Below are 23,976 nucleotides of genomic sequence, written 5' to 3' on the forward strand. Positions count from 1 at the left end.
GAGGGGGACCCAGAAATCCCATGACAAAGCAGCCCCCTCCGCAACCTATTCAGTCCAATCTGCTGTTGTTAAGGCCAAAGACTTTGCAAAGAAAGAAAAACCTGTTTCAGTAAATCAAAGCAAATTCCAAGCCTTACTGCTTAAGTGGTTGTAAAAGCCTCATGGAAAGGTCTCCATGGAAACGGAATTTGAATAAGAAAGCAGTCAGCTAGCCCAGATCTTTATATGAGAATCTGACTTCCCAAGTCCTTTGAACTTACTTGATAAGTTGTTCTGGCAAGGAAGGGCAGTAAAGAGGCCCCAACCATCCCTGGCATCATTTTACTTTGTGTGTGCAGAGCCATCTGGCAGTCAAATGGTCATAAGGCCGATGCCTCATGACCATTTGACTGGAGAGTTAGCTTTACAACCCTCAACAAGAAAAATGCCATTATCAGTTACTGGTCATTAGTCACAAACTGCATCCTACTGTGGCTCTTCTACAAAGTACAATCCAGTATTTCAAGCTAACGCTTGCAACGCACCTTAGTGGCCAAAAGGTGAACTGCACCTGCATCTACAAAGCCTTGCAACACAGCTTAGCGGCCAAAAGGTGAAGTGCGCCTGCATCTACAAAGCCTTGCAAGACACCTTAGTGGCCAAAAGGTGAACTGCGCCTGCATCTACAAAGTCTTGCAACCCACCTTAGTGGCCAAAAGGAGAACTGCGCCTGCATCTACAGAGTCTTGCAATGCACCCTAGTGACCATCAAGTGAATTGGGCTGCATCTCCACAGTCTTGAAATGCACCCTAGTGGCCAAAAAGTGAATTAAACTCAAAATTCATAATACATTCAGGAAATTTCCTGTGCTAATCCTAGTTATAGAATCTTTTCTAGCCATGACAGAGGGGTCAGATATGCCGAACCCCATGCCTGACTCCGACACAGACTCAGAATTGGTTATCCAAAACTCAGAATTGGACATCCAATTTTCAGAAAAGGCAGAGGCACCTCAGACAGCTTACGACCTGAAGCAGAATAGAAAGTCTATGCAGACTAAGTGGTCGAACCTCTTAGAGGATTGGGAAAGGCTTTATCAAAAGCATGAGAAATGCTGGAAGAAGTTGCAGCAGCTCTACGTCAAACTCAAAGAGGAGTTGCCCCCCAAACACCTCCATCCATTGGACGAGGACATGGATGAAATATTCATACAATGGACAGTTTATGGAGACTGCCTCAACAACATCCAGTTACAACTAAATAATGATGAACTCCAGAAGAACATGCTGTGTTTCCGGATGTTAAACAAACAATGTAAAAAGCAATTTCAAAGCAGCAAAGACTTTATCCAAACCAGTCTGAAGAGGGAGACTGCATTGAACAAGAAGGCCGAATCTGAAGTGTCCCATCGTTCGCATACACCATCTCAGTGGTTGCATATGATTTCCTGACATGCTTCTAAGAAGGCATCCTCATCTAGTTCCAAGGATACACCAGGACAGAAGGCTGCATCTGAGGTGTCTTATCGTTCGCATGCACCATCTCAGCAGTCACGCGCAACATTGCAGAATCGTTTTGCTTTGGATATTATTTTGACTGCAAAAGGTGGTGTTTGTGCTTTGATTCATTCACATTGTTGCATGTACATTCATGATAATCAACCTAATATTTCTGCCACAATGGAAAAAATGGAGTCCTTGGTACGTAACAACCCCCTGGATAGTGATGGCTCTGGTACCATCGACTTATGGGGGGCTTTGTGGTCCTGGCTACCTGATGGCTCCTGGTTGAGATCACTGATTCCTGTGATAATAACCATCATTGTATTGCTGGTGTTACTCTGTTGTTGTATCCAATGCCTCCCATCCCTGCTACAAGTGTGCAAAATCCTCCTTCCCTCTAATAGGGCGGACGCTCTGGCCATGGAAACCGAGGTCCGTCTGAACTTAGAGGAGGTCTCCGTTGATAATATAAAAAAGGAGGAGATGTGGGAATAAGTGCAGAGAAATGCTCCCACAGGATGTGCCATAGTGTACACGAAACAATGAAAGCGCATGGGAATGTGGAAAACAGGATGAATGAATCCTAAAAATAACTGGCCATAGCCAGCTCTGGCCCTAAGTGATAACATTGTATGCTAATGAGTGTAATAAGAATAAAAGGGAGCTTCGGAATCAGTTCTGAACTCTCATCCCGAGACATCTTGCCTGAGTGTCTTATTCCTCATGAGAGACCACCACAACAAGTCCTACCCAGTGATGATGAACTAATCTGCCAGGTTGACGTTCAGGTCGCAAAGCCGCTGGAGTCATGTCATGACCAGCAGACTTGCGCCAAGAAGCTCTACACCAGACTAATCACTGCTGCTAAAGAAGACCAAACTAGAATATTGAACCTCAAGCTTTGCATGCTTTGTGTTTGCCTCATTGTTTGCATTATTTGATGCTATGCTTTTGTGTAACTCAGTTAATTAGTTAGTTAAGTTTGCATGTTTGATGTTATGCCTTTGTTTATCTTAGTTAATTAGATAGTCAAGTTTGCATTGTTTTATGACATGCCTTTGTTTACCTTTACTTAAAAGTTAGTTGATAATGGAATTTCTAATTCTAGGCGGGAAGTGTACTGCCCCAGCAATATATATAGATATAGAATTAAGAACTGTCTCCTTTAAGAAACTGTCTCCTGGGAAATGTCGGCAGAGACTGCCTTATGGGAAATGTAGTTCCATGACATGTGATCATAACTGTGCTTCTGATTGGCCACTGGGGCATCCTGCCTGTGTGCAGAACAAAAGCCAGTCATTTGCCTCCTCTCTCAATATGGGAGTGAAATCATCATCTTTTTACATCATGTGATAGGACAGATTATAGAAAGTCAGAAGTATCTTAACACTGAACTGTAAGTTTTGTTATTAAGAATGCCTGGTAATAAACTTGATCTGACTGAGATTCCTAAACTTGGAGTTATCTGCATGCCCCGAGCAAGCCTAAAACGCTCGAGGCAGAACACACCCACACATCCTCCTGAATTTCACTGGAACGATTCATTGAAAAAAGGAAAAGCTGATTGCGCTAGTTCCGCCTCCATCGATAATAGTTTACACACAAGTTCAGAAGTGGTGTCCCGCCGCCGCTTTGATTTATGGGGTTGGTAATTTATTAACAGAAAAACCATTTTGCATTGTGCATCTTCACGTACTGACAACAGAACCATGTTAATGCCACATTCTAATATATAAAGATGTAGATTACTGACATTGACAGATTACTGACAATGGTTTTATTTCAAACAGACTCAGTGGCCTCTCCAAAAACAAAAACCTGTTGTAGGCAGCAACCGAGGGAGGAGTTAATGCATAGTTGCATTGGAACTGCCTGTTAGAAAATGGCTCCGGCCCGGTGATGCCACTTATTGTCTCCTAACACCCAAGCTTCCTGAAATCTGCAACATGCTCCAACCCTCCATAGGGACGAAGCTGCTGGTGGATCTCATGTGCTAAAGGCACAGATACAGCCAACTGCGGGAAAAGATACATCTGGCACAGATACATCTGGCACATCCAGAGGATCTTGGCTACTTATTGTTAATTGGCAGGAGTGAACTTGTAATTTGAATTGGAGGATTTGTATGAAAACCTAATTCTGTATCTGTTCATCACTGCTTGGAGCCTATCACTGCTTGGAGTTCATCACTGCAAGGTGGTATCCATGCCGAATATGTATTAAACACAGGTTTTCCTGCACAGACTACTCTGCGGGGTTAGCTAATCTTCAGGATATTAGATGAACTTGGAAAATGAACTTGGAAAAAAAATCATGATTCTGTTAATTGTGGGTAAGCTGTCCTGCAAATATAGCACTTCAGGTTGGCCAAGTTTTCTTTGTGCGATTAAGACTGGAGGAAATATGGGAATAGAACTACTAAAATAATCAGGAATCTTTTTTCATAGGTAGTGTGTTGCACAACAAACACATAAATTTGTAGTTGTGTTGGATGTTGCATTAAACAATGCAAAGGAAATCTCTGAAGCATGATAATTATTATTATTAAAATAAAATACATACAGAGGAAAATTGGCAGGATTGTTTAAAGTGAGTGATCTCCCAATGACCCAAAAACCTTGATTTGAGGAAAAACAGCACATATTTAATCTCTCTGCTATTCTGCTCAAACTGATTACCAGATGAAAGTCTCTTAAAATGCTAAAGCTTGTATTAGTTGATGAGAAATGTACTCTGTTATGTAACGGAAGAAAAGGAAATAGCATAAGATATGGCTCTGTTTTATTTTTCTGGGAAGATTTTCAAATTATATCCCTATAGTAGATGCGCATTCATCAGTTGCAATCAGCATTTCAAAAGGGAAGAGTGTCTATTGTGACTTCACATGTACTGCCGCTGTTTTGGGAAAACAAAAATAAAACTGTTTTCCCAAAAAGATAAAATCATGCAATTACCTAAGTAGGAAGCTGATTCCAAAGTAATGGAAAAACACAATATAGAAGTGTCCCAAACCTTCAGAAGTTTTGAAATGGGTCAAATGTGAATCCTGTGCAAACAGATATTACATTCACTACAGTGTACCACCATTTATTTATCAAATTTAGATATAAGCTTTCTTGCCTAAGTGACTTGGATGGTTTATCAATAAGAGTCATACAGTCATATAAAAGAAACAGAGAAACAAAATGAAAAACAGAACTAAAAAGAGGTTAAAAATTATAAATTTAAAATGGCAGAGTACCCTCAAGCCACCAACCAATCCTCAGGATTGCATGTCACTCTTTAATTCCCAGGTCAGTGGCAGAGTCTGATCTTGATGCTCTTCAGGAAGGCTAGCAGAATGGGGCCCGCCTCATCTCCGGGATAAAGATATTCCATAGGGCAGGGCAACAGAAGAAAAGACTTCCTTCCTAAGCCTGCCAATCAAAATTCTTTGATCTATAGCAGGGGTGTCAAACTTGTGGCCCATGGGCCGAATACTTCATGCACTGGCCATGCCCATACCCTCTTGAGCGAAGGGGGGGAAGTCACTTTATGTCACGTGATGCCGCCATGACGATGCGAGTTTGACACTCCTGATCTACAGGATGCACAACATATCTTCTCTGACTGATTGGGAGGAATGAGTTGATATAATTGGGACAAGATGATTCCATAGGTCATCTGTTCCCATGCGCTTAGGGCTTAAAAGGTAACTAACACTTTGAATTGAAACCTGCAGCTTCAGGATATTCTTAAAGAGTAGCCCCGTGAATAGCACATTGCCATGGTCCAACCGAAAGATTATCAAGGCATGAGTGACTGAAAGAAGAGCTGCTTGATAGAGGAAGGGGCATAACTGGCACATTTTCTCATTAATATTTTTCATTCTGACTTTTCAGATTCATGAAACTTAATTTTGCAAAGTAGGTAAACATTAGAAAGCAAAAGCTTTTGCACTTTACTGCCACACTGAAAGCCAGCACCAGGTTATGTGAGAAAGGCTCACGTTCAGTATCATTGGACAAAAAACTTAGATGAAGTTGTTGGGCTTTCTCTTTTTGCTTTTTAGAGTTTTAGTACAATACATGTATTTATTGAAAGCGCTAAATATTAGCTAAAACTATCTTTTCCATCAGAATTTAGTCTCACTTGCTTTAAATAAATGCTTCACTACTATAAGATTACAATGTTAGTATTTGTTCAGAACTGAGCTAACCACATTTATTTCTAAGTAAAATGTCTTAAATATTTCTTGGTAACATAAAGTGGAAAAAGAAAATAGAGGAATGAAAAGGGATTTGTATTTAAAATAGACTTCAATATTTTACATACTCATACATGACAATAAGTATTCACTAAATTCAGTGGATTGTTTTTAGATTGGAATAGGTTGAAAAATCTGAAAAAAATAAGATATTTTGAGTCTTATACATGTAGTCCTCAACTTACGACCACAATTGAGCCCAAAATTTAGGTGAGACATTTGTTAAGTGAATTTTGCCCCACTTTTGTTCCCAGATTTATTAAGTGAATCACTGTACTTGTTAAATTAGTAACACAGTTGTTAAGTGAATCTGGCTTCCCCATTGACTTTGCTTGTCAGAAGGTTGCAAAAGGTGATTACATGACCTCAGGACACTTCAATAGTCATAAATGTGAGACAGTTGTAAAGTATCTGAACATAAACTACATGACCATGAGGATGCTGCAATAGTCATAAATGTGAAAAATGGCCATGTCACTTTTTCAGTGCCATTGTAACTGAGTGATCACTAAGTGAATTGTTGTAAGTAGAGGACTACCTGTACTTGCCGTTCATCATGTTGTGCCCTTGTTTTTCTACCTTCTTAATAGCCCATGATATTTTTACTGTAAATATATAATATTGAAAGAAATTAATTTACTTGGAGACACCAATAATCTGTGATTATCATTCATATCTTAGTAAAATTCATTGCAGTATTTTAATGTTCATAATTGTCCTGGTCGGACTCCATATTGTTTTTCGTTATTCTGTTTGTTCTAACAACAAGAGTAGATTCAGTTGCTTCATGGAAATATAAGATTCAACATCTGTAGATAGCAGGAACTTAAAAAGAAAGGAGTTCTTGAAGAATATTCAGAATGGATTTCAGTGCTGTCACAAAGGAGACCTACTTGGATGGGAGAATTTCTCCTGAATCTGATCGCTATCTTCATCAGTGAAGGAATTCATTTCTGTTCATATCTGTGTGTACTTTAAATATAACTGTTCCAATTACACAATATTCTACCAAAACTTTAAAGGAGATTATTCAATGCAGAAAAATAGATTGCCTTAGAGAAAATATGTGTCTGGAGTCCTTCTATTGAGGTCTCTTGTTAAATAACTCGTCAAACTTCCATCTGAGCTTTTGTGATTTCAGAGTTCAATAGCTTCCTCCAACTAATCATCCCAGGAGATAAACTGCCAATAACAGATAATTAAGTTGCATGGGGCTCTATTAAAACTTTACGAGACAATATTTTTGAGATCTATACTTGCAAATTAGCTGCAGTGGGCATTGTTAAGAAGATTCTGTTTGCATAAGAAATAAACAGGAGAAGGATGTACATTAAACATATTCTCCATTGGCTGAAAATTGCAGCAAATTCATTTAAATCCATTCCAAAATTAGAAACAGAGCCCTGAGCATTCATTAAGGATGCTGTTGCTCATCAGACAGACGCATCAGGGCAGAACTCCAGAGGCAAACTGTGTTTCTCGCAGATGAGATGATTCACTTAATAATAAAATGCAAAAGAAATTGAAAACCAGTAAAAACTTTTTCTGAACTAAATAAAAGAGCTAGTGCTTGGAAAGACCAATATTCATATTCATATTCATATCATATTCATATCATATATATATATGCTGATAAATAAATAAAGGGAGACTAGTATAGATCTATTTCAAGCTATTTAGCTCTCATCAGCTAGCCATACCCTTACTGGGATTTGAACCTGGGCTATATTACATACTAGGCAGACATTTTAGCCATTAGGCCACAGGCTCTTATTCGTTATCAGTGAAGCCAGGGTGAAAGGTATCTATTAGATTTTTACAACCCCTGGTAAGCCCCAATTATGGGAGGAAGCTAACTGCTTCCATCATCTGTCAATCGGCTCGTCACAAGAGTCCATCATGACAGAAACCCAATATTTTTACTGTTGCCTTTGTTATATTTGTCTTTTTTTTAAATTTGTGCTGATAAATAAATAAAGGGAGACTAGTATAGATCTATTTCAAGCTATTTAGCTCTCATCAGCTAGCCATACCCTTACTGGGATTTGAACCTGGGCTTTGATTTGAATATAGGAGACAGTAAAAAATATTGGGTTTCTGTCTGGATGGTCTCTTGTGATGAGCTGAAGGACAGAGAATGGAAGTGTGACCTTCCTCCCATATTTGGGCATACCAGGGGTTGTGACTTTAAATATATACCTTTCACCCTGGCCTGGCTGATAAGGAGTCGAGCTCTGTAGCTCAATGGTTAACACATCTGCCTAAGAGGCAATAGAGCACAGGTTCGATATATATATATATGTATATACATATACACATACACATACACATACACACACACACACACACACATATATAAATATACATCATATGTTTAGTATTTTTGTGGCTTAATTACTTAAATTCTTTCATTAAAATATAAATATTGTGGGCTAATGCTACTGTATATCTCTGGAGAAAATATTTTCACATTCAAGTGAAATATATACTTATATATACTTAGTACTGATATGGATGCTGTAATATGTGCTAATAAAATCATAGTATATTTTTATTCTTCTACATATATAATTATATGCAGAATTAGTCCATGGAGTTAAATTATTTCAAACCAGAAGATTAATGTTTAAATATATCAGAAAATATCAGATATTTGGGTAACAGTAATTGCTCTCAATTTGGTGACATGATGAAATAATTAGAATATTCTAATAAATATTCTATTTAAATGCAGGTGCTCTGGAAAATTAGAAAACTGTATAGGTTCTTTTAATCCTTCACTAGCTTTATTTTGGGATATGGTCAACATGTTTTAAATACATAAGGTCAAATACAATATTTGGACAATCATTTACTTTAGTCTTAAGTCAGTAGTTATGCTTTATTTGCTTATTTGTTTATTACATTTTTTTCAATTCATTCCTAATATTTGGGCATCCAACAATATCAACATAACATTATATAAACAAGTACATCTAAAATGGCAAAATCAGACAAGGTACAGATTTAATCTATTGTTCTGAAGTGTCATATTTCTTTTTCATAAACTATCTTTAATTTTTTTCTATGCAACATAATCATGACTTCTAAAAGGACAATCTTTGTCTCAAAGGAAGATTGGCCTGAAACAAAAGTTGGATTTTGAAGTAAGACACAAAGTATATTGGTGCCTTCAAGATGTGATGTTGGAAAAACTGAGAATACCTTAAACAATCAAGAAAACCAATAGATCATTAAACAAATCAACCCAAAGTTCTCACTTGAAGCACAGATAGCCAGGTTCAAATTATTGTACATTGGATACATTATGAAAAGGTCTAGTGTAGCTTTCTGGAAAAGGTTTATTCAATATGTCAAAACATTGCCCATGCTGCTGCATTCTGGACCACCCACACCTTCAAGATTTTATTTATTAAATTTATCTCAAATACATGCTTTGATAAATAACATACAGAAGCCAAGAAAAAAGACCAATTAACTTAATTAATATAACTTTGATATCGACTGAATCACACAACCAAAACAAAAGTAGGCCTTCAAGCCTTACATAAATTCAGCAGAGTTGGGGCAAGTCCATCTCTGAGGGAATTATATTTCAGAGGATGGACACCACGACAGAAAAAATACCTTCCTGACCCTACATAGGATGACTAACTAATAAGATCCAGATCATGTTCCTCTTGCTGAATCCTGCATAATGTTTTTTTTTAAAGGAGGCGTGCGAGAGACTGCTCCATAAGAAACTGATTTCATGTTGTTAAGAGCTTTATAGATCACTACAGTACCTTGAATTGCACCCAGAAACATACTGGCCATGGCGTAAGCAACCATGTATGGTCTTTTCTGGTCCAGGAATGAATGCAACTGGCACCAATATATACTGGGCAATAGCCTTCCTATTCACAGCTGCCATGTATTACTCTATGTCATATAGAGCACAATAATCCAAACAGGAGGTGAACTAAGATACAGGTCACCATGAACAAGGCCTCCTTCCCCAACAATAGGCACAGTTGGTACAGAAGACAAGCCTGTCCAAAAGCTCCACATGAAAAGCCATCTGCTTTTCAAAAAAGTTTCAAGTTCAAGAGTGCACCCACATACTAGTTTCATTAAATATTATTGCAAATCAGTGGTGGGATCCTCCCGGTTTAACAATTAATTCAGCGATCACATGATTTGCCAGCTGATCACACGCTCCCAGCTGATAGTCAGAGCTACTGACTTGCCCGAACTGGTCTGAACTGGTAGAATTCCACCCCTGTTGCAAATGTGACCAATGCCATCTCAATATTGTAAACCCATCCTGAAACATGATTGGAATAGATCTAAATAATCCACTTCCTATAGAATCCCCTGGAGCTGTTGGCTGTCCACTTTCATACAATCTTTCCTAAAAGGAAAAGGTTGGAGACTAGATGAAAGTTGTCCAGAGTTGCTTGGTCCCTTCTTAAGACAGGGTCACACCACCACTCCATTAGAGCTGAATTAATAGATAACAGATCTAGCCTTAAGTAGTGGAGGGATTCATCTCCAGGCCACCTCATCTTCCTCTGGTATTCAGCACATTTCTCCAGATAGTTCTTAACTGCCCATATGTCTTCCCAAATCCATTAATAAACCTTCATCAATCTAACATAGTCTATTTCATTTTAGATTCATCAACGAACCTTTCTAAGAAATTGTTTTAAATTAGCCAAAGGCATCTAGATTCATTTAGAGCCAAGGTGGCGCAGTGGTTAAAATGCAGCACTGCAGGCTACTGCTAGATCAGCAGGTCAGCGGTTCAAATCTCACCGGCTCAGGGTTGACTCAGCCTTCCATCCTTCCGAGGTGGGTAAAATGAGGACCCAGATTGTTGGGGGCAATATGCTGACTCTCTGTAAACCGCTTAGAGAGGCCTGGAAGGCCTATGAAGCGGTATATAAGTCTACTGCTATTGCTATTGCTATTGCTATTTTAATTGCCAGCAATTATCTCCTATTTTTGTTCTTCCTAGAGTCCTTTCTATTTTGTTTAAGATCCCATCTCTAAAGGCAACCAATCCATGGTACTTTTTCTCCTATGATAACATGACCAGGGCTATGGAAGCGAAAACTGGACTTTTGAAAATGAATAGGAAGAGTTTTTGAACTTTGGTGTTGGAGAAGATTCCTGAAAATATTATGAAGAGACAAGAAAACAGTTGGCTCCTCAAATAAATCAACCCAGAATTCTCACTCAAGGCACAAGTAACCAGGCTCAAATTATCCTACTTTAGACATATTATGGAAAGCCCTAGTTCTATAAAGAAGACTCTAAAGCAGGAAAAGGTAAAAGGAAATAAAAAAGAATACCCAACAACATGTTGGATGGACTCCATTACAGCAGTTTTAGGTGCATTGTTGGAAGAATTGAAAGACCAGGTTAGGGATGGATCATCAGGGACAAATCTATTTGGTAGTTAAAAGTAAATACCAATGTAATGGCACATAACACTGAACAACAAAGATTTTATTTCCTGTAAACTTTAAGGTGTATTGTATAGATCAGTGATGGCAAACCTTTTCAGTACCGAGAGCTGAAAATGTCGTGCAGAAACATTGCACATGTGTGTGTGCGTGCACCTGTGCGTTTGTTGGGGCTGTGCTCTGGAAAAGCCGAACATTTGGTTTCTAGCGTGCATACACGGCAACAATCAGCTGGCTGGTGTACATGTGCAGGCCGGTTTTCGGCACTGCTGCATGCACGAAAGGATCACAGCCCAGAAAAGCTGAACTTCTGGGTTCTGGCGCGCATGCACACCTGACAATCAGCTGGCTGGTGCCCATGTGCACACAGGTTTTTGGCTGCTAATCAAAAAATAATCTGTAATTTAACCTATTGCATTCTGTGTTATAGAATTTGTCTGTTTTTTAGTATCTGTTGTTTATGCTGCACACGTGAAAGAAACATAGGAAAACATGTTGAAGCATATCCAGTACACAAAGTACAACTGAAATATGCTTTGCTGTTTGGAATGCCGCTTGGATATACTAAGTACTGTTGTTACATATGCAAACACGGCTCTCTTTACCTTACAAAGAAATGATCACTCTGAAGAATTTAATTCCATGACATAAAAATATAGCACATGAACCACTTGTTGACCAGACAAAGATATTTTTGCCTCCACTTTACATAAAATCCAGACTGATGAAATTTTTTGTGTAAATGGAGACAAAGAAGGTGACAATTTTTGTTATTTAAGACAGATGTTTCCAAGAATAATTGATGGCAAGATTAAAGAAGGTAATCCTTTTTGCAAATTACTTGAGAGAATGAATGAGCATTGATTTCACAAAGCAAATATGTGAAAGAATGTAGAACATAGAATCATAGGGCTGGAAGGAACCTCAGAGGGCTTCTAGTGCAAATCACTACTCAAGACAGGAGACAATATATATATATCACAATTCCAAGAGACAAGCTATTCCATTGATTAATTCTTCTCACTGTCAAAAAAATTCTCCTTACTTCTAGGTTGGAAGATTGAATGGAAAAAGAACGTCTGAAAAAACAAGTCATTTAGCAACTTCTCAAATAGTGGTAAGTAGTTTAATAGAATAAAGGCAGCAACGTTAGATATTGAAATAGGCAGTCCTGATACACGTATTATGAAAAACATGTTGGTACCATGCATGAAATAACATATTGTGGTTTGAGGGTTCAGCTGGTTTCATTCATGAGAGGTCATGATCTAGCTGAAATAAAAGCAAAGATTTCTGGATATAGGTTGATATAAATCCCTGGTAGGTCCTGTTTTCCACGTGACCTGTAGACCAGCCCATCAATCAGTTATACTAGTGACTTCATTTCTTTGTGCTTTGTGACACCATAATATTTGAATGCAAGTATAGCAAAACTTAACCACTCCATCTACCTCATCTCCTGATCATCCCTTTTGCTTCCCTTCACTGTTTCAAATGCTGTTTCTTCCTGATGATTTTGTCTTTTCCTTGTGTCATCCACCCAAAATACCTGTATCTCGAACAAACATGTTTTAAATCATTGCCCAGATCCAAAATGCGGCTATTGTGTCTGGGCAAAAGGTGGGACACAGATGCTTTTGTCTCTGTACAAAAAGGCCAAACCAGGTTGCCACATGCATTGAAAGGGCTATCTGTTGAACATTTTGCACATCTCTAATAAAAAGGAATGTAAAGTGAACAGTTTTGGTACAAACTAGAATGATCTCTATTTATTTTACTAATTTCCTGTTCTTGATTTCTTTGGCTTACTATTTCTTACTCTTTTTCTACACTTTTCATAATGTCACTCATCCCAAAGTACAGTATATAGTATTATGAACATACAGTATATGCATGCTATTCTGCTTCCTGAATTAATAACATTCAAGCCACTCTGGGAAAATAAAACTTTGCTGTGCAGAAGATGTAATACTAGCAATCATAAGGAGTTATGTTACATATATTTTCTCTCTCTCCTTTAAAGGAATTTTTCTGAAAATAAATGTGGAAGAATTGGCAGGGAAACTGCATGGAAATTACATAGAAGATGCATATACGGTTATTTGGAGCACTGTGAAATGCCATGAATAGGACAGAGCAGTTGCACAATAAAACATCTGGAAGCATTCTGTTTTCCCCACTGCTGCATCGAAGTGCTATGTATTATCCTTAAATAATAAGAAAACTGTATCAGTATGGAATTTGCTGTCCAATTGCCAATTTCTATTCTTTCTTTAGTTCCCTCTGTTGATAGTTGCTTGATTCTCCTCCATGTTAATGTGTGCAAAGTCTAATGAATGCTATATTTGACTGGAATCTGAAGAATATTTAATAGAGGATAATTTATGTCTGTCTCAATCATGGATGGGGGCATATTTGTGCTGCTTAGTGAAGGCATTTATTATATTTTGATTCACGGGCCAACCAAATTGAGGACAAATTGCACTCAGCAGGTAGTCCTTAATGAAATTACATCTATTAGGAGGGAAGCATGCAGTGGGGCACCTCAAGGTTCAGTTGTGGGCTGAATACTCTTCAACATCTTCATAAATGATCTAGATGTGGGGATGCAAGGGGAACTCATCAAGTTTGCAGATGACACAAGCTTGGGGATTCCTAACACTTTGAAAGATAGACTCAAGATTCACAAGGATCTTGGCAGACTTCAGCATTGAGCCCTATCTGATAAGTAATGAGAAAGTAGTGAGAAAGGTAAGGTGCTGCACTTAGGTAGGAAAAACCAAATTCATATGTATAGAACAGGCAGTACTTGGCTCAATACTAGCAATAATGAGAGGGATCTAGGTGTCTTAGTGGACCACCAATTAAATATGAATCAGCAATGTGCTTCAGCTGCCAAAAAAGTGCCCCAGTTCTGGGCTCCATCACCAGAAGGGTAGCATCTAGACAATGAAGAAGTGATAGTACCACTTTAAACTGCATTGATAAGACCACACTTAGAGTATTACATCAAGTTTGGATCACCATGATACAAAAAATATGTTGAGGGCCTAGAATATGTGTAGAGAAGAGTAACAAAGATGATAAAGGTTCTGGAAGCTAAATTGTATGATGAACAGTTGAGGAAGCCAGATATGTCTAGCCTAACAAAGAGAAGGATTAGGGGAAGATGATAACTGACTTCTAGTACTTGAGGGGCTATCACAAAGAAGAGGAGATTGACTTACTCTTAAGGCACTAGAGGATAAGAAGTAATGAGTGGAAGCTTGTTAAAGAAAGATCCAACCTAGAAGTAAGGATAATTTTTTTGACAGAACAATTAATCAATGGAATAGCTTGATTCTTGAAGTTCTGGTTGCTCAATCATTACAGGTTTTCAAAAATAGACTGGGAAAACATTTGACTGGGATAGTAAAAGTTTCCTTCATTGATCACAGGGTTGAACTAGAAGACTTCCAAGGACCCTTCTAGCCCTATGATTCTATGGTCAGCATCAGAATAAAGGAGAAACTATTCCTTCTGCCTTCACACTCTTCTTCTTTATCCACCAGGGCTAATTGAAAGAATCAAAGATTTTTAAAAAAATAAATTACCTATGTTGGAAGTATTGTCAGTTAATATTAATTGCAAAAATTGATTTATTAGAAAATGTTACTCATTGCTAGACCATAAAATAAAATCCAGTTTATATTCTGAATAGGATATTTATTAATATATTTTTCATGAAAATAGGATACCTAAATACCAATTAAAATATATCCATATACTGTATGATTTATGATGGCATATTTTTTCCAAATAAACATAATAAACAGCTTACAGTACTACCTTCTATGTCCTATTTGATTTATTAGAACTTAGTCTTCAACAAGTGCATATAGAATCACAGTCTAATTACTGGTTCTTTGTATGTTTTCCTGAGATGCTTCTCTCAATACAATATGTCCCCCAGGTCTTATTCCAATAGTTAAATAATGCTTCCTGAATTAATCTATAGGAGTAATAGAGGAAGCAATTCAGTTGTAAATACAACAACTGCAGGTAGGTGCAATATTCTTTCTTAACATGTTCGATTCCGAAACTGGTAAGTAACACTCCCTTATCTGTAGAGCCCTAAACTATATTAAAACTAATAAAGTTATTAGGGGCAGATTATCAGAAATGAGATTTACATTTTGAAGGTAATACTTGATTTATATGTGAAATCTTTCAAGGATTTTATACTATCAAGTGTGACTTCACACAATGTTTTAGCATTCAGCAAATAAAAATTCACGCTAAGTTGTATATGCAAAACCTCTATCGCCAATGCAACAAGAGGAATGTTAAGTGTAAAATATTTTGAATGAGTAATTATTCTTAATACATTTATAACTTTGCCTCTGCATACAGAATCCTAATTGAAACCAGGCATTTATAAATCCTACTTCAGTCCAGGGATTTTTCCTATATAGGCAATTTCTTTTAATTTGGAAAAGCCATTAAGTCTCTGCATAGAGGAAATTACTTTTCAATCATTCACAATAAATTGCTTACTAAGAAATCTACTCAACTGATAGTCACCATGTAAAATGGCTCTGTCATTTAGACAACAATGTAACCATTGATTCTGAGACAATTGATTCTGAGCATATGTTGCAGCTGTATGAACACCAGCTTGCCCTGAACCCAGTAGTCATCTATCTTCAGGTGTGATAGAAGCAACTATCTATTGAAGTAAAAATTACTGTTACTCTATTTTCCTTCTTGCTACCAAATGAGAAGAGTGACATTTTGGCATTGCCCTCCAGAATCCAAAATTTTGCAGCAGAATTAACACAGAAAAATTAGAAAATTCTAAGTAGATGATCTAAACATTACCTTGGTATAATACCAGTTCAATCCTAAAAGTTGTTTAGTTAATAATCAATGTATTTTTTTAAATAAAATTATGCAATTCCTTCCAAATGACTGTTTCAAAAAAACCATGGGCTTATTTCTATGTTCCATCTTCTACTAAAAGCCTATTTTCATTTTATATGATAAATGCAAGATTCTACTCCAGTTTTTTTTCCACATTTCCCCCAAATAAGTGAACCAGATTTCAATCCAATATGGAGCTTCTTAGGAAAAGCATCCCTGAACACTATGGGATTTATTTACAAGTAAAAACACATTTGCAATGCAAACTAAAACTACATAATTAAAATAACTTTTGCTTAATTTTCCCACTCTGGATTTTTGGCTTCTTCGTTGTATCAATTGTACTAGCAACTGGTGTGATTGACATTGCTGCTTACATTAATTTTGAAGTTCCAAAGAAGCTTGGGGCTCACCATTTGAAAGATTGTGTCCATCTTCTATGTGTGGTTGCTTTTAGAAGAAATATCTTAGGATAGAGAGAGGGAATGGGAGAAAGAATAAAAACACTTTGCACAAGGACTAGTTGCACAACTAAAAGAACCATAATATTGTCACAAGCTACCCTTAATTTGCAAGACTTAATAGGGTGTATCTGAAATCTTAAAAAAAAAATATCAGTCAATATGTATCAGTTTTTTGTAACTCACTGCTCTCCAAGCATGTTAATTACTCTTCATGACACCATTGCATATATACCAAGTTGGTGGTTGGGGATGTCTGCTCACAATTTGTCATCTGACAAATGATAGAAACACAGGTGAAATCATCTAAATATATTTCTCTCTCTATGGCATCAGTATTTTGCTTTTCAGAACAGTTATTGCATCCATGGACAGTTTACAATGCAACAAAGAGCAAATATACCAAAAAATTCAACAAATGCTTATATACAAATAATGCAATTAAAAACTTAATTAAAGCAATTTCAGTTTACATTTGCAAGTGCTCCGATGTTTGAGTAATAGTTTGGTAATCCACCTAAAATAAAATAAAGATGTCTATTATCATAGATAGTAATAATCTCAGTTCTCATGCAGTCAACTTAGATACAACTTCAATGGAACCAAGGCTATATAAGAAGGAAGTTTTTATCTGGCATAGGGATTCTAAGATGTCCAAATGCCCATAGAAAGAACTGAACAAGGTTAATAATCATGAAATATAGATAAATAAGTTTCATTGTATACTAATTATTTGTTTTCCTTTTATTTCTCTTAAATAGCGTACAACTGGGTTTTATTCTGTAGCCTTTTCTTCATATCCTGCAAGGTGTGTATTTTTTCTTATAAAAATGGTTTGAGGAGCAAGGGGAGTGACAAAGAATGAAATAACTGGCATATTGAGATGAGTACACTACACTTTAGTTCATTTGTAATTTTTACATACTCTCTGCATTAAATCAGTGATGTTGAAACAATACAGATTTAAGATAATCAATCTATACTGACTTCAGTTAAGATTGTTGTCAGCTATGCCTTTATCATCAATGATGTTACAAAGATTGTAAACTTATAATTGCTTATAAGTTCCCCCGTCCTCCAAATTCAGGTATAAAGAAGCAGATCAAAGACCAGCCTATGCATATTCCAGTTATAAGCTCAAAGCTATTAGGAGCTATGCACTTATAATGCCACAGTACTGTTTTTATTTGTTTTGTGACTCACAGAGAGATGTACTATTGTGCTCCTAAACATTGGAAGGGGAGGGGGAATTATTTAGGTCTTTGGTTTACGATAACCCACATAACTCTAGAAATCCTTTATTCAACCTACTAAACTTGGCCTATCACAGTGTTTTAGAAACTCAGCCTAATTTCAAATACTGTTAAGACATAGACATTAATTTTGATACGTGCTTATTGTGGGAGTTCATGTGCATTAGTATGTTAATTGAGAGAAATCAGTATGAAATATCCTTAGGCTGCTAGAATGAATTTGGTTTGGGGATTATCTAATTTGCTCCTATATAAGAAAAGACAGAAATAATTCCCCTAGAAGATTTGTGACAGGTTTTATTTAGAATAAACAGAAGAATTCTCATAAAAATGTCCAGATGGAAATTATGTCTATTTTTGCATACATTTCCACTAAGAAGTTTATATTTGACTTTGCCATTTTTATGAGAAAAAATACACACCTTGCAGGATATGAAAAAAAGGCTACAGAATAAAACCCAGTTGTACGCTATTTAAGAGAAATAAAAGGAAAACAAATAGTTAGTATACAATGAAACTTATTTATGCAATAATATTTTTAAAACTTCATCTTGTTTTGAGAATGTGGTCTGTGGGTGCTGGAGAATAAATTGTTTTGTTCTCTTATTCTGAATCAAAAAGCAACATTATCCACAAGGGCTTTATTGTATGGAGGCAAGTATGCTAAGAATTATAAAAATATATATCTCAACATTTTTAAAACGGAAAATACCTAGGTGCTGCATAATTACTTCTGTGAATACAAAGTTGCTTACCTAAATAAATAAATAAATAAATAAATAAATAAATAAATAAATAAATAAATAAATAAATATCAGTACAGAGGTTGAGAAGAATTTTTCACTTCTCATCCAGCATCTTAGAATTGTCGGTTTAAGGCAACTGTTATTTAGAAATTTTTCTCACTTTATAGGAATTTTTATCTAATCTCCTCAGCCATCCTGTAGAATATAAGCAATAACAGTATATGATGAACATGACTGTTTTCAGTTATTATCTTTTGATTCAGTCTGGGGCTATTTCTTACTGAAGCATGCTATGGAGTGGGTGGGATCAAAGTTAGGAATGGATGATAAAGAAAAAGATCTTGGATCTTGGAATAATAGTAAAATAGTTTAATTAAGATGTTGACACTGTGCACTCACAGATGCCAATATCACAATAAATCAACTTCTTAAAAAAGAGCTCAGTGGATTTACAGAAGGTTCAAATGTGGACAATTAAAATGGGGGGGGTCCTCCAGAAAGGAGACAAACAAGAGAGGATATCACTGAGGTATACAAAATTATACATGGTATGGATAAAGTAGACAAGAGGCTAACAACACTAGGTACAGCTATCGGAAATGACAATGAAGCAATTGATAACTTCTAGTAGAAGTCTTCTCCTTGTTATGATAGCTATGATGACTATTGACTACAAAGGAAACTGAGTCAAGAAATATGCTGTGTAGTAGCATTTGGAGAACAAATGGCCATGCTCAAATTATCATATTTTGGATATATTATGGGAAAACTGAAATAACATAACTTAGCATAGCATAGCATAGCATAACAACACAACACATTATACTACACTACACTATACTACAATAATTTGGTTCATCATCATCTTCATTGTGGAAGCATGTTCATTGAATCTCAAATAGTTCTTTTGTCTTGTTCCTTTCCCAGATGGTAACCCAGCAATTTAACTGATGTTATCTTATTCAGATATTTCTGCTTAACACAGGCCAATCTATGCATATTGTTTATTTACATCAAACTTAATTGATTATGAATTGCTTTAATTTTTTGTCCTAAGACCAAGCCAGGGGTGAAATCAACTTACCTTCGCTACCGGTTCGCAAATGTGAGCAAACATATTTAGGGAACAAAGGCAGAAAGGAAGAGACTCTGAGATCAACAATATCATAAACAAAAAGCAGGCAAAGTAACAAATAATACACACTATGGAATGATTGTTCTAGTCCACTGCCCATCACTAGGTTGTCACATTTTGGGACCAATGCACCTAATGCCAAAACTTAATATCCTTTTTGACAGAGTCAGATACTATAACTGCTATCATCTCTTAGACTCTTTCACACTCTGGCATGTGCTTAATGATTCTATCTGCTGGCATCCCTTCTGATGAAGATTTCAGTTCAGTGAGTCCCCCTTCCTGAGCATCTCACACATAATAATATTTTAATGTCTGTGTGCATTGTCCTAGATGTAGCATTATCCATTGGGAGAACTGAATACATCCCTGGCAGTTTCAAACATGACGGAAGGCTCACCTATCCCATAGTCCATTAAAAATTTACAAAGTCACAGAATCTGTTGAACTTCTTACTAGCTTAAACTCCTATTTTCCAATAGCTCACAAGTTCATTAATTCTGTTTGATAGCTTTTCATCAAGGCATAAAGAAAAAAAATTGCCTGATCTGTGTTATTAATACCTTTCTATCTATTCCCCACTGCCCCAGTTTTGAGTGTGCTAAAGCCGAAATCTGTCAAAGAGTTTTTGACACTGCCGCAAGTGGATTTGTATACTACAGACAATTTTCAGTGGTGGGTTCCAATCTGAAACCCTTTTATGCTCTTATGTTAGTTACTTAATTCCATTTGCACTGCATAATGTAGAGTTTTTATTTGGCTCAGTTCAATGTCTCACCCCTAGCAGTGCTAAATAGGAGGTACAGCAGGATCCTGTATACAGTGAGATCCCTCAAGAGAAATCCCATGTATTAAGAGATAGCATGCATCATTATCCTTTCTTTCCTGGTGACAAGGAAAAGAAGGAAAGATTACTTTTGAAGCATTTAATCATTTAATCATTTTAATCATTTATTAAGATTTATAGGCCGCCCTTCTCCCTGAGGGGACTCAGGGCGGCTTACAATCACAGGGAAGGGGGTGCAATAATAAAAGACAAACAGTGAGTAAACAAAATAAATAATAAAACACAACTTGCATTCAACAGTCAACACTCGGGCGGGTAATTTAAGAACTTAAAGCATATTAAAGAAGAGCCAACGTAAATTCTTCTTGAAGATGAGGGCAGCCTTCTTGTGACGAGTTAAACATTTGTTATATACCCAATTTTTTACTGTTATTATTACATTTGTGTTTCTTCTTATTGTTAATTTTTGTAGATATTTTCAGTATATCTTGGTAAGCAATGTAGTAAGGATGAGAGTGGCATAACCTTTAATACAAATAAATATATCTAGAATCTGTAAATCATTTTTCTGTGTACAGTTCTTGCTGTATATCTCACTGTACCAGACTGATAGAATTGTAATGGTCCTGCTCCATAAGGAGATCCAAATTAAAGCATCCTGACAGATGGCTGCACAGGCTTTGCTTGAACAATTTTCTTATGAATTGATTCTATGATGTCCTCTGGCTGATAGGATTTTTTTCAATAAGATTGTATAGCCTGAATCCATTATTTAATTCTTGTAGTCTGAAATGATATAGATTCCACCATTTTAAGAATGCCTTTGCATGCCCTTTCAATCTTTTAGAAAGGCTCATCCATCCAAATCCCTAAAAAAAGTATATAATTATAAGTAATATTATCTATTGATTGGATTGATTAATCCATTTCTCCTTCAGTCATTGCAATTTTCTTTTACTTCTAGCAGGCAAATAGAAACCAGAAATGAAACTGAGACTACATAAAGACTTTGAAAGTATTCTATGAAAACAAAATTTAAAAAAAACACTTGCACATATAAGACAGAAACAGTTTGGATATTTAGTACTAGTGAGCATAAATATTATAATACATAAAATAGTAACATAATCAAGAGTATCCAATATTGTTTTATTACAAGTTATCAGTATAAAATATATTGCAAAATTGAAAGCTGTGCTATTCAAGGATTTACTGGAATATAGAACTGTTATGATGCATATGATAAAGAATATAAATTTAGTTTATCCTTTATATTCAAGCAGTTGTGCAAATATATATATATATATATATATATATATATATATATATATATATATATATATATATATATATATATATATATATATATATATATGTGTGTGTGTGTTTTTATTTGTGCTGATTATTTGTGCTGTGACTTTAAGTATATATATATATATATATATATATATATATATATATATATATATGTGTGTGTGTGTGTGTGTGTGTGTGTGTGTGTGTGTGTGTGTGTGTGTGTGTGTGTGTGTGTGTGTGTGTGTTTTTAAATTTGTGCTGGGTTTCTGTCGTGATGGACTCTTGTGACGAGCCGATAGACAGATGATGGAAGCAGTTAGCTTCCTCCCATAATTGGGGCTTACCAGGCTTACCATATGTTGTATTTGTGCTTTACTTTAAATAAATTTGTGCTAACTTTAAATATATATATATATATATATATATAATATATCATACATATGTGCATTTACATGCTTATAAAATAACTATAATCAATTAAATATGATTATTAATTGTAATTAATAATTATTTAAAGTGATTAATTAATAATGAAAGCAGTTAAACAATGTTTTTTGAAATACAGAGGCTGGATTCACACAACACCCAAATAGACAATATTACAGATTAATGGTGGTTTATGAATCCAGCAAGTGGTGGTTTTTTAATGTCTTATATCAATTAAGTATTGTGTTGGTCTTTGAGACTTTTTTCTTTACCTTTTCAGAAACAATCCTATTGACATGGAAAACCAAACTTTTATAAAGGAGTTTATTTTCCTGGGTTTTTCAAACCATCCTGATCTCTATATTTTATTCTTCTTTATGTTCTTTTCAATCTACACAATAACTTTAGTGGGGAATGCTCTGATCATCACTTTGATCAAGATTGATGTTACTCTGCATTCACCTATGTACTATTTCTTGACAAATTTGTCCTTTCTAGACATTTGTTATATCTCTGCCACAATCCCCGTTATGCTCATTAATTTTTTTCGACTCAGGAAAACTATCTCATATATAGGATGTGTTGCCCAATTGTTTTTCCTCATTACTTGTGCAGGAACAGAATGTGTACTGTTGGCTGTCATGGCATATGATCGCTATGTGGCTATTTGTAGTCCTTTGCATTATTCCAGCATCATGAACCATAGTGCTTGCAGGAAGATGACAGGGTTCTCCTGGTTCTGTGGTTTAGCAAACTCATTGGTGCACACCCTTCTTGCATCATCCTTAAACATCTGCAAATCCAATCAGCTCAGCCACTTCTTCTGTGATGTCCCCTTGCTTTTGAAGCTTTCTTGCTCAGACACATCAGTGAATGAAGCTGTACTCCATCTAGCCAGTGCTTTGATAGGACTCACCCCTTGCCTCTTTACACTTATCTCCTACATCCGCATCATTGGCACCATTCTGAAGATCAAGACCTCCAAAGGCAGAACGAAGGCTTTCTCTACCTGTGCTTCACATCTGATTGTGGTCATAGTATTTTATGGTACTGCTAACTTTAATTATAACAGGCCTAGTTCAGGATACTCTCTGGATATTGATACTTTAGTTTCCTCTCTATATTGTATTGTGACTCCCATGTTAAATCCAATTATTTATAGTCTTAGAAATAAAGAGGTAAAGGCCAGCCTAATGAAAAAGAAAAAAAAAATTTTTTTTGGCAATTAGAACCTAAGCAGAGAAAAAAAAGGATACAAGATTACAAATATTTAGGATCCAGCTGCGTAAAATATTGTTTCTGCCGATACCATCCAACCTAGACATTAACATCAACCTGAAGGCTCTGTTTATTATTTCATTTGATGGTTCACCCACCTAAAGCTCCAGCACCCCACTTATGGAACCCTTCCTAAGATAACTTAACTGCCCTCTACTTGTTTGTCTTCTGTACTGAAGACAAATCTTTTTTACTCATCCATTTTGAAAACACTAACAGATCCAAGATTAGGCTACAGTTTACACTATTATATTGTGGTTTTTTAGAATGAGTCACATTTTATCTTTATAATGATTGTTAACAATTATTGTATTATTATTAATAAGACAATTTTATTGTTGTTTCTTTAATATTTGCTAAAAATAGTTTTATATTATTAGTTTTCCTAGGGTTTCTAATTAAAGAAGCTGTAACTTACAGTACAATGAAACATTTAATAAAAACATTCCTATGGTCACCTAACGGGAAATTAATTTGCAAAGAAATTATCAACATTTTTATTATCTCATTTCTA

The 23,976-nt window shown here is 36.0% G+C and overlaps 1 protein-coding gene and 1 long non-coding RNA gene across 2 annotated transcripts; both read left to right on the forward strand.

Annotated features, from left to right (window-relative positions):
* Positions 1 to 3,678: 3,678 nt before the first annotated feature.
* LOC148044374 (uncharacterized) lies at positions 3,679 to 15,005 on the forward strand. Its single transcript, XR_015697493.1, has 3 exons — positions 3,679 to 3,814; positions 12,230 to 12,295; positions 13,202 to 15,005. It is a non-coding gene; the product is annotated as an uncharacterized LOC148044374 (long non-coding RNA).
* A 7,475-nt stretch (positions 15,006 to 22,480) lies between these two features.
* Positions 22,481 to 23,413, forward strand: LOC106557370 (olfactory receptor 5V1-like). Its single transcript, XM_014076595.2, has one exon. The coding sequence runs from the start codon at positions 22,481 to 22,483 to the stop codon at positions 23,411 to 23,413; it is 933 nt and encodes a 310-aa protein (XP_013932070.2).
* Positions 23,414 to 23,976: the final 563 nt, after the last annotated feature.

This window comes from Thamnophis sirtalis, unplaced genomic scaffold (genome assembly GCF_051295495.1).
Source record: "Thamnophis sirtalis isolate CommonGarterSnake01/CBP01778 unplaced genomic scaffold, rThaSir2_p1.2 scaffold_8, whole genome shotgun sequence".
In the NCBI taxonomy this organism is placed as follows: domain Eukaryota; kingdom Metazoa; phylum Chordata; class Lepidosauria; order Squamata; family Natricidae; genus Thamnophis; species Thamnophis sirtalis.